This window comes from Dermacentor variabilis, chromosome 6, assembly GCF_050947875.1.
Source record: "Dermacentor variabilis isolate Ectoservices chromosome 6, ASM5094787v1, whole genome shotgun sequence".
NCBI classification, from domain to species: Eukaryota; Metazoa; Arthropoda; class Arachnida; order Ixodida; family Ixodidae; genus Dermacentor; species Dermacentor variabilis.
In genome coordinates, this window is record NC_134573.1 from 99,827,682 (window position 1) to 99,839,452 (window position 11,771).

At 44.7% G+C, this 11,771-nt stretch overlaps 1 protein-coding gene across 1 annotated transcript in view; it reads left to right on the plus strand.

The window, feature by feature from the left end:
* Positions 1–10,282, plus strand: part of Ufl1 (UFM1 specific ligase 1) — a 49,457-nt gene extending 39,175 nt beyond the window's left edge. Inside the window, exons 15-17 of the mRNA XM_075695311.1 lie at positions 2,298–2,390; positions 8,481–8,688; positions 9,253–10,282. Coding sequence (XP_075551426.1) covers positions 2,298–2,390; positions 8,481–8,688; positions 9,253–9,389 — 438 coding nt within the window. The 3' untranslated portion in view covers positions 9,390–10,282. The remainder of the gene's footprint in view (positions 1–2,297; positions 2,391–8,480; positions 8,689–9,252) is intronic.
* Positions 10,283–11,771: the final 1,489 nt, after the last annotated feature.

Below are 11,771 nucleotides of genomic sequence, written 5' to 3' on the forward strand. Positions count from 1 at the left end.
TAAAGTTGTTTCGAAGTGCCAGACGTGGCATTATTAATATTATCATGATGGCATGGAGCAAAATTTGCCGATGTCATGTGGTAATAAGTATGATGTTATGACTCATAAAAAATAAACGAGAGTGCTGCATGCTCTTTTTCTCTCTGTGCTTTCATGCAGCGGCTGCAGAGATCACAGGAACGGAGTGGGCGGGCTAGTATGTCACAACAATGTGATACATCTGTCTCGTGGATGCCGAAACTGCTTCGCAGAATCAAGTATTATAGTGAATTATTGAAAGTGCTCCCACGCTTTTCAGTATTTTTGTTAGGGCTTAGAGGGCTCGGATTTTCGTTTATAGCAAAAAAAAAATGTAATGGCCTATCAGTACTGTTTTAAGTACAGAGCAGAGCAGCATGCTGCATGACAGGGGCGTTTAAAGGTCACGAGACAGTTCTTGGGCTGTATCTTTGTTGTGGGTAAAAGGCAACAGCAACGAAATTTTGCAGGGCCTTATTTTCGGTGGTGTCACTATAGTTTTTTATTTGAACACACAGGTTTTGTGTCTGCATTTTGCCACAACATACTGCATTTGTTTATTTTTGTCTTGGTGTCTCATGAAACAACCAGATGCTGCATATTCACCATGTATTCTTTGCTGACACAGAATGTTGGGTCTTATTATTTGAGGCAGAAAGCTGAGTAGTTTACGAGGGGCAGTCAAAAAGTTCCAGGAATTGCTTCGCCGAAGCTGAATGAGCGATAGGGTAACGTGCACACACTTGGGTATGGGGCTAGGTATGTTTGCACGTGGGCAGAGCAGGTGTGGGCAGGTTTCAGTGTGCAGTGGTGTCACTGTGCTGTGTGACGTGCACATGAACGTTGGGCAGGCGGTGCAACGTCGCAGTTCGAACAGCGTGCGAACATTAAGTTCATGTGCAAATTGGGAAAATCAGCTTGAGAGACGCTATCAGCCCTGCTGCAAGTGTACGGTGCTAATGCATTAGAGAAAACCGCAGTTTACGACTGTTTGCGTAGCTTTAAGAAAGGCCAGGAGACGTTAGAGGACGATGAGCTCAAGGGGAGACCGTCGACATCTCGAAACGATGAAACGATTGCCAAAGTGCAACAACTGATTCGCTGTGATCAAAGAATGACAATCAAGGAGTTAAAGCAAGAAGTGGACATCTCACACGGACCAATCCATGCTATATTACGCAATGATTTGAAAATGAGATGCATCAGTGCGAAGTTTGTTCCAAGACAGCTGAACACGGATCAGATGGAATCTCGCATGACAATCGCTGCTGAACTGTTTGAGACAGGTGCGCAGGACCCAACGTTGCTCCAACAGATAGTTACTGGTGATGAGTCTTGGGTGTTCGCCTACAACCCGGCAACGAAACAACAGTCATCAGGGTGACACACACTAGCGTCTCCCAGACAAAAAAATCACAGATCGGCAGATCCAAAGTTAAAGACATCGATGGTGTGGTGCACCATGAGTTCGTACCCCTAGAAAATCTGTTACTGGCCATTTCTATGTGCAAGCTTTGCAGAGGGTGCGTGATGTGGTTCGAATGACATGACGGGACAAGTGGCAAGGCAAGTGGTGTTTGCATCTCGATAACACGCCAAGCCACGCATTGCTTGTTGTGGAGCAATTCCTCACTGAGAATAACATTCCGGTCGTCCCTCAACTACCGTACTCTCCGGATCTCGCTCCAAGTGACTTTTAGCTGTTGCCTACTCTGCAAATTGGCCTCAAGGGGACACGTCTTGCAACCGTGGAGGACATCAAAGCAAATACAGCGGCTAAGCTCCGACAGATTCCGAAAAAAGCCTTTAACGACCGTTTCCAACAATGGCAGCAGCAATGGAGCAAGTGTGTGTGTGCATAAAGGTCCGACTTCGAAGTTGATTAGGTAAGCATTCCCATAGGTCGTAATATTAGCACGCTGAACCACCATTTCGGGAACTTTTTGACTGTCCCTCATATATCTTGCTTGTATGCATAAAGGCTTACATGCTGTCATGATGACGGGTGGCTTATTAGAGTAATAGACTGCCAAGCGATAGGAAATGCTATTGATGGTGGTGTGATGGTGATGGTAAGCCAATTATGCGATGAGATCGAGGAACTTGCAGGCATAGGATGGAGTAAAGTGATGCAAGATAGGGATTACTAGATTTGTGGCGGAGTCCTTCATCATGCAGTGGAAATGAATGAATGATGGGAATGATGAATCGTGTTTTGTACGCAAAAGTGTTTGAAAATTTGAATCAGGAGGTGACTGGAGCGTTTTGTTACATGCCAGACGCTGGAAGACTTCCTGACCGATGTGGATGCGGTGTTGGGATCGGGCGTGTGCGATATGATCATCCGCTCCGACAAGAAGAAAGAGAGGCAAGTTATTCTTCTCCATCCATCTTCTTCCGTGTGTGTACTAAACCAGCTAATTTCTAGCAGCAGACGATCATTTCAAGCGAGGGCGTTTTTGGCACTTTGTTACAACAGCATGCTTGGTATTGTGCCAGAAACACTGTCACCTGTAGACACTAATGCATCTGGAACTAATCTCGGGAAAATGAAAGTATCATCCAAAATATATGCCTGAGAATACCGACCCCAGAGAACCAAACATCTCAGCATGCTGAAAATTGAAGGTAATGGTGGGGACAGTAAGGCTAATGCATAGGCAAAACTGCAAATGCTTATTGGGAAGTTGTGATAGTTTCAGCAATTATTAGCCTTAGCACATTTCGATGCCTTACAGAAAAGCTCTGAGTAAACAGCTGGCTATGTCAGGTAGAAACCTTGTGTGAGTGCATTTCATCCCCTTCAGGCACCAATTAAAACTATCCATTTAATTTAGTTTCACAACGTTTTTTGCATCTTCAGCCTTGTGAAAAGCGTACAGCTACAGAATGGATTAAGAATTTTCATTTCTTTAGCGAGCATAGTCAAGTGTACGGAATGCGGACTACATGCAATAACTCTGTACAGCAACTTTAGATATGAGAATGTAAGCCCTAAACCTAATCCAGTCACTTGTAAAATATGTCTGATATCAAATATTGCAAAAGAAGTTGCAGTTTTGCCCGAAAGGCAAAGCATCCATTGCGACAGCAAATTAGTAGACAGCCATACGAAGTAAGGATAACAGTCTTATTGGCCATATGAAGCATGGTGTCAGGTGCACACAAGCAAGCATGAGCACATCTCACTCGACGACCGCAGACGCTCGCTGTCAAAATGTTGGAGTGATGAAGCACAGCAGCAGCAGCGAGAGGATTGACCTTTGTGCTGCCTCACACTTCAACACCAACTGAACGGCGAAAACACAGTGCACACGAAGCTATCAGCACTCGGCGTGCTTTGACCCCATCACAGATCACTTTCAAAATAGGGCCCACGCAGCCGTACCATATGCAGCAGCCACTAGATTGGAACGCTCCCGCAGTGCCTTGTGCGTGATGGAAGACAATGTACTTCTTCCACGCTTTCACTCGCACATACAGCATACAGCGTGCAGCAATGACATTATCGCCCTTGGACTTTATATGGAACATCATGGCGACTGCGGAAATGTGCCTGTAGTGTCCATATAATTGCTATCGCAATAAAACAGTGAAATAAGTGAACTGGCATCATCAGTACATGACAGTGTACTGACGGCGAGCCCAAACATCCAGTCGTTTACAATGTAACTCATTCTTCTAAAACAGTGCAAGTGGCTCAAGATGTATGCGACTTATATTAAAAATAATCAATTTTCTTGGTGCTTTTTATTTTGATGCACTATTTTGGCATGCATAATTGCAGTGCCTGAAGGGCATGTCAAGAACATGCTGTCGAAATTTTAAGGTTGTAGGGCAAATGAGGAAAAGTTACAATTTAATGGCAAACCCATACTAATGATGCTGAGGCTTGCCAGGATTCCAAAACGCTTGCCATAAAAGAACAATTCACTGTAACAGGTTGACAATTTGTAGGGACAGTGTGCGTGGTTGGGTAAACATGTTGGCAAGATCTCAAATTTGCGGAGCAATTAGTTCTGGCACAACAAAGCAACAAAGTGTTGCACAAGTTGTGGGAATGCCCTTTTGCACAGTGAATGAATTTCAAAATTTTTTGTGTAAGGGAATGTACAGTCGGTGTCACCCTTTTGTAGAGTGCAGTAATGGCAGCACCCGGCAGCACCCGCCCGAGTATGCGCGGGCAAATGATTTTTAAAAAATGCCTTCAATCTTGCCTTGATTTTCTTTGACGCCTGAGGGTGCGCAGGTATATAAATATGAAGTATGTGTTCTGAGATAAAATAGTTGCGAGTGCAGCGAGTGTTGTCTTTTCCTGTTTGTCTTCACTATGTCCGTGTCAGTGCGCTGCTTCACCAACAAGGTATGATGATCATTCACCAACTAGCCCAACTTTCCACTTTACTGAACTTCATTTCCATTACAACGGGCCCTTTTATATGTTCGAACAACTTCAAGCAATATGACCCTAGCACCCTGGCTACAGTTATGGCGATATGCGTCTACAAGGCAAGAGTGGCATCTTGGCATGTAAGGTACAACGTGTGCCCCCAGGAACTCGAAACCATGTGCGGTTTCCTTCAGCCATCTTCAACACACTCAAAACGAATTTGTAGGATTGTGAAAGCTGAATTATGGAGTCAAGCAAGACATTTCAAGGATTCCCTGAGAGTAACGTGCGCCTTGCTTCACGGTCGAGAGCACAACAGACGCTTCAGGGAATGGTGTAGGACGTCCGACAGTTTGGCGGAATGGTTATGGGCGACCACGAAACCACACCTACCTAGACCAAAGAAGCACAGACCACCGGAAGCCAGGGTGGTCACCTTGGGAGACACCACCGTTCCTGAGAACTACAAAAGGATTCTTGGACTCGGTCCGAAGTTCTGCTTCGAGCCGGCCTTCACTCCACCAGAAAAAGTAGCACTGACCAAGACCATGGCGCGTCGCGTGGCCGAAGAAGAGCGTCCACGTTTCATCACAGAGTGTATGGATGTGCTTTCCAGGACAATGACCGCCGACAGAAAAGAGCAACACGTAAGGAATCTAGTGAACTTTGGCGTGAAGAATGATTTACGGTTTCTGACTTCTGATAAGGAAGGTTTGTTTTGTAGTCGTGCCTGAAGGTCTCTTCCAGGAGAAAGCGATGACAGCGGTCAGAAAGAATTTTGTACGTGTCGACGTAAAAGCTAAAAAGGGGAGGGAAAAAGCAGTCACATTACTGGCAAGCAACAATTTTGAGCGACTTGCTTCAGCAGTTAAGCGCTCGTGCAACCTACATCTCGAATTGTTTTTCGTGGCAAAAACACATAAGGTTGACATTCCGTTCAGCACCATAGTATCAGAAAGGGACTCGTGGCAGTTGGTTGTCTCTCCATTTCTTAAAAACCACCTTAATGGCTTGATAGTTACCGATCCGTTCATTTTACCAAACTCTGAAACGTTAGTAACACACTTAAGCACGTCTAACCCTGGACGATGTGAATTCTTCAGCATAGATGTACAGGATCTGTATTACAATATTCCGCACGGTCCCTTATTATCGAGTGTTAGGCATTGTATAACGGAAGACAACGACGAGATGGAATTTGTCAGCAATGGTGGCGTATCAGTTAATACATTTCTTGAACTATTAACCTTTTACCTTGAGTCCACCTTTGTAATGTGGAATAATGTTATGTACAGACAAAAGTCCGGTATATGTATAGACTCAAAAGTAGCTCCGGTACTTAGCACAATTTTTTTAGGTAGCATAGACAAAGCGATAGATGCAAACCTTAAAGACCTAGCGGTAAAAGTGTTCCGCTTTGTGGACGATTTTTTGGTTATAGTCGAACATGGTCTTTTGGACGTAAGAGTGAATGAAGTCTTAAAAGTGTTTAAGGACAACAGCCAAGGACTGGCTTTCACTGTTGAGTTGCTGAAGATTGGCAAGCTACAGTTTTTAGATTTGGCATTAACTTCCACACCGGACCCCGTTTGCTGGTCATACAATCCACGATCAGAAAAACCCTTGCTTAGCTATAATTCGGGACACTCTAAAATTGTAAAAAGTGGCATAGCTTTCTCGTGCCTGAGGGCGGCCTTAACTAAGTCTTGCCCGGAAAAAATAAAAAAAACTTTCAGCCAACAGGTTATCAGACTAAAGAATGCTGGATATGAGAAACATGTACTATGTACATCTGCTTATAAGTTGATTCGTTATGTGTGCAATGGCTATCAAAAAGAGTGCAGCAGAAAAGAGATTGACTGCAAAAAAATTGTGTCACTACCATATGCACACAAAATTGCGCATAACTTAAAAAACGTAGGTGGCAGATATGGTCTACGAGTAGTTTTTTCAGCGCCTAACAAACTCGGAAAAATATGTGCCGGACTGGATCGTAGAGTTTCAACAAAAGTAAAATTAAATGGTCGTAAGTGCACAGTCAATCAAAGAAAAACTTGTTGAGTGCAGGTCATCTGTATTCTACAGTTTGCCCATATCGTGTGGAAAAGTATACATCAGCCAAACGGGTCGGTGTGTAAACACGAGACTTTTGGAGCACAAAAGGTCACTGGGGGGAAACATTCATTGCCACATTAAGGGGCACTGCTCACAACATGGGTGCTGGCCGCTTTACAATGATACCACAGTTTTATCACACCATAAGGATCAGCTAACCAGGGAAACAATCGAAGCCTTTCATATTCACAAGAGGGGAGAGGGTTGTATCAGTCAGCCATCTGTACATCTAAGCCATGGTGAGGTTGCCTTTTTGGAAGTACACTAAAGAGAAGAGAAAAAAAATTGTGTAATAAAAATGGTTGTTAGGGTTGCAACAAATTACGATAGGATTGCGCACCATGATAGATAGGTGCCATATCTTTGTCGCCCGAGTATGCACGGGCAAATGATTTTTAAAAAATGCCTTCAATCTTGCCTTGATTTTCTTTGACGCCTGAGGGTGCGCAGGTATATAAATATGAAGTATGTGTTCTGAAATCAAATAGTTGCGAGTGCAGCGAGTGTCGTCTTTTCCTGTTTGTCTTCACTGTGTCCGTGTCAGTGTGCTGCTTCACCAGCAAGGTATGATGATAACGGCAGCCTCTGGGGCGCTCAGGAGCCAGCCAGCAATGTGTAACGGAAGTTCACAAGGGTGACGCCGACTGCACATAGATTTCAAGATGAAACATTGCACGCATATAAGTTCAGACCTTCCGCACATTGGAACATGCATTAAAGGCTTTCTTTTGAAGTTTGAAAATGTTACTTTATAAGCGTTTATTGCAAGAGGTGTCGGCAAAACTTTAAGAGACAGAAAGAGAACGGTTTGGATCAGAGAACAAATGGGTTTAGACGATATTCTAATTGACATTAAGAGGAAAAAAATGGCACTGGGCAGGTCATGTAGTGCGCAGATTAGATAACAGTTGGACCATTAGGGTGACACAATGGGTACCAAGAGAAGGGAAGTGCAGTAGAAGACGGCAGAAGACTAGGTGGTGCGACGAAATTAGAAAATTTGCTGGTGCTAGTTGGAATCGGTTGGTGCAGGACAGGGGTAATTGGAGATCACAGGAAGAGGCCTTCGTCCTGCAGTACACATAAATTAGGCAGATGATGATGATGATTGCAAGCGGGTGCACTTTCAAGGACACAGCCACCGGAAAAGCACCAACGGTGCACCAAGGGAGAATCGCATTTGCAGTGTTCGCTGGAATCGCACACTAATATTTAACACTTAACAGTCTACAGTTAAATAGCAGCACATGTGCATGACCAGTCACAGTACCAGCTTTGCTGGATGTTGGGCTGCATGCAATTCTGCAGCGCGACTCACTTCTGATGGCTTTTTTACCTGTTATGGCTAAAGAACTTTAACTTGTGCAGTAAATGCAATGCGTCGTTGACGTTGTCATACTAGCCAAGCCGCCGCGTGCGTACGCCGCTACGTTCAAATGGCGCCCTCGGCACGATCGATGTGTGCAGCTCGATGTGTGCGCAGCAATCAGGGGAACGCCCATCGTGCCACCGCTGTCTTGAGGGCGTTGTGGGAAATCTCGCCAGCTGTCAACAGCTCACGCATGGTCTGAGGTGGCAGAGTTTGAGATGTCCATTTTACATCCGACACCATTCGAAATAAAAAATAAAAAATGCTTGAGATTTTCCAGGTGATGTAGAAAATATTCAATATACACAATAATTCGATGTATCCGTGTTCTATATATCGAGGTTGGACTGTATTCTTTTCTCATTTACTTTTTTAGTGGTTTTTGTTTCCAAGTCCTGCAGGATACTGGCCTATAGCTTAAATTGAAGTACCGTGCAACTTTGTCATGTGAAACCGTTTCTTATAGACATCATTTTTGTTGTTAAAATTATGCGACGCCTGAATTACACAATGTTTGCGCATGGTCCTGAGAAAGTAGTAAAATTGGGATTCCACTGTATCATGCTGGCTTGTCCGTTGTGCAGGCAGTGGCTGCTGAGTCACCGTCAGGCCCTGCTGTCGCAACTGTCGGACGCTGAGGATGCTGCACTTTGCCTGCACCTGTCCGTGCTTCTCGTGGCCCAGGCTCAAACCCAGAAAGCGCTGCACGCCTCGGGGCGCTTCGTGCCCCAGATTCTGTCCGCACTGCGGACACAGTTGCCGCCGGACACATTCGCCGTACTGCACCAAGCGCAGGGTGAGTACGGTTATGCATCACTCATTACAGAGACAGCTTTACAGGAGCACTGAAGCTGAACATTGAATCAATTAGGAATGTTAGACTACCATATTAGAAGTCTTGTTTCATTTATTTTGTCAGGAGGTCACTAGGTTGCATAAATAATTGCAACACTGGGGTGCTACTTGATTTCTTTCCACAATTCAAATTGCCTACAACAAATGGGACCACATAGATGGCTGTGCGGGTAGACTCCAAGATCGCGCTCGTGCAAGCGCCACAGCCTGCTTTTAGTCAAAGGCTCGCACAGAAATGGCATCACACTCTTGATTTCTCACGGACGCATACGTTTACGCATGCGTGCATACACACCCCTCTCCGTAGCCGAGGCTAGAAGGGGTCAGGGGAGGGCAAACACCTGAACTATACTGCTGCAGGAGAGGAGCCATCGGTACCTGGCATTGCCACCTAACGCCTGACCAGGCATGATACTACCTAGCTTCACTGATGCGACATGGGTTAATGATTGATCAGAAGACAAGTGTACGTTAACCCTCTCTTTCTATCTGCGCACTCTTGCAGAGCTCGTCATGAGGCACCTGACACTCGACGACTCGTCCAACGAGAAGGAATCGGTCGCTTCAGCCCTCAAGGAGCTGGTTCCAAAGCTTAAGGAGATTGGCACCACCTTCAAGAAGCAGGGCCCAACTGAGGATTGAAACTGCTGTATGTCTTGTGCTACTGTTCCAGTGCCTTGGGTTAACAGAAAGAGCTCGCTGTATTCAAGTTGGTCAGCAGCTTGAAAAAATATTGCATCGACATTAAAGAAGGGTCTGAAAGAATGTGCATGAAGTTTCAGAGTCTGAAATTTCGTGCTGTTGTGGCCTTTTCCTGCCATAAATAGAATTCACATTATGAAACCGGTTTGAAATAAAGGAGGAAGCTTGCAGAAACGTACCAGAGTGTTTTAATTCTTTTCCTGCGTGCGTGATTATATGCAGGGACAGTGCCCAAAGTACATGAGGTGTGCATCGGCCAGTTTTATTAAAGCATTTGTACGACAGTCAAACTTTGTTATTTCAACCGTTATTAATTAGGAAAATCAGATATTTCACGTTTGTCCTTTGGTCCTGGCATACGTATGGATTACTTAATGCCATCAAACTCTCGTTAATTCGGACTTGTATTTGTCCGCACACCGGTTAATTCAGGCAACCCTCAGAGTGCAGCAGCACCGCATACAGTAGTTTCGTTTTGACTCGGTGCAATGCGTGCGCAATGTCAAACACGGTGGCAGCTGTCAAGGATGCAGAGCTGCTCTGCCGCGGCCTAAATGTTGGCATCAAACCTGCCAGCTACGATGTGATGCTGTTGCCATCCAGCGCTATGGCCAAAAAATAATTGGGATGTGCGCGCAGTAGTGAAAAGAATGTATTGGATGAAGACGTGGGTCTTGCGCCACAACCGCACTGTGGAGGACATCGCGAGGCTTTCGCCGCTGCAGGTGCTAATCACTCGCAAGATTATGAGAATTGTAGCTTCTGCACTGCTTTTGTGCTAAATAGAAACAGGATTTGCTGATTCACTCAGTAAATAAAAGTGTGTTGACATACCAAGTGTTTATTGTTCTCTCGATACTCTTAATAATTCGACATTCATTTTGTTAGGACATTCTTTTTTTTTTTGGCCCATGAAACCGAAATTAACAAGATCTTACTGCATTTCTATGTAATGCATAGTAAGCGTGTTCACATTACACAATAATGTAAAGGCACCAGTCTTTAGTGAAAGAAAAGCGGGAGCTCTTGTCCTCAAATATTTGGACCTCGAATATTTGGAACAATGCTTGAGCTTAAGCAATACTTCTTTTTCCTGTCTTGTAAGTCATATTGCAGCAACCTTACATGACTTAACAGACAAGTCAGTTGTGCGTGGAAGCCACACTCAATTTCCAGAGGGAATACAGATGCGCACACGTATAAAGTGGCGCATTTCGGCAAGGAGTGAGATCTCAACAAAGTTTGTAAAGTGGACAACAGAAACGACAGTCGCGATTGGTCCAATGGCTGTATGCTTTAGTGCAATCTGCTACTAGACCATAACTCACATTTGTCGATGCATCATCTATCGCACCATGACGTACTGCCCTGACGAACAAAATGTATGCGTCACGCAACTGTACTTGCACCATATGAAACCTAATCAAGATTAATGGATTTGACCTGCCAAAACCACAATCTGATAATGAGGCAAGCCGTAGGGGCTCTGAATTAATTTTGATCACCTTGAGTGCTCTAACATGCACCCAGTTCACGGTACATGCACGTTTCTACCCTTTGTCCCCTTCGAAATGTGGCAGCCATGGCTGGGAGTCTAACCCACAATTCATGCTTAGCAGCACAATGCTAAATGCATAGCCACTAGGCCATTGCATCGGTGCATGTATGCTTTAGTCTACCGGGATGGGCAAGGCTGAGGGATCATGTGCACATGAGCACATGAATGTTCTCATGTATGATCATGTGATCATGTATGAGTTGGGTGCACATGCATGTGCACCCAACTCATACATAGCACTGCATGGACAGACTGATGGTGCTGTAAGGAATGAACTGGACTAATTAGAGCAAGCAGTAATAAGTATTAAAGTTGACATAAGTGCCCAGCTGGCTGCCCTTTATAGCACACAAGTGGGTTTGCTATTCATAAACACTTACTGTAAATGGTGGAAGAATGGTATTGCTACACACTGAAACATCAAACACCCTGTTGAATCCCTCTACATTCTTATTCATGGCTTGGAAAGTGCCCCGTACAATAGGGAGTAATTAGAACTGAAGTTCAGCGAGGTACGTGATGGCAGCTGGTCCTCGTGGTGGAAAAGTCATCGAGGTAGAAAAGTACACAGTTGTTGAAGCTACATTTCGACTGACGTGCGGCTAGGGTGGCACAACAAGAAAAACTGGAGAGCCGAGTTGGAATTTTTAGCCATGATGAGACATGCAATATGCAAGAAATTTGCACAATAGTGGCATCACCAATTCTTGTATGTGATCATCTCTAAGGATATTTCTTGACCAGGCTGGTGATCAACTGTGTGA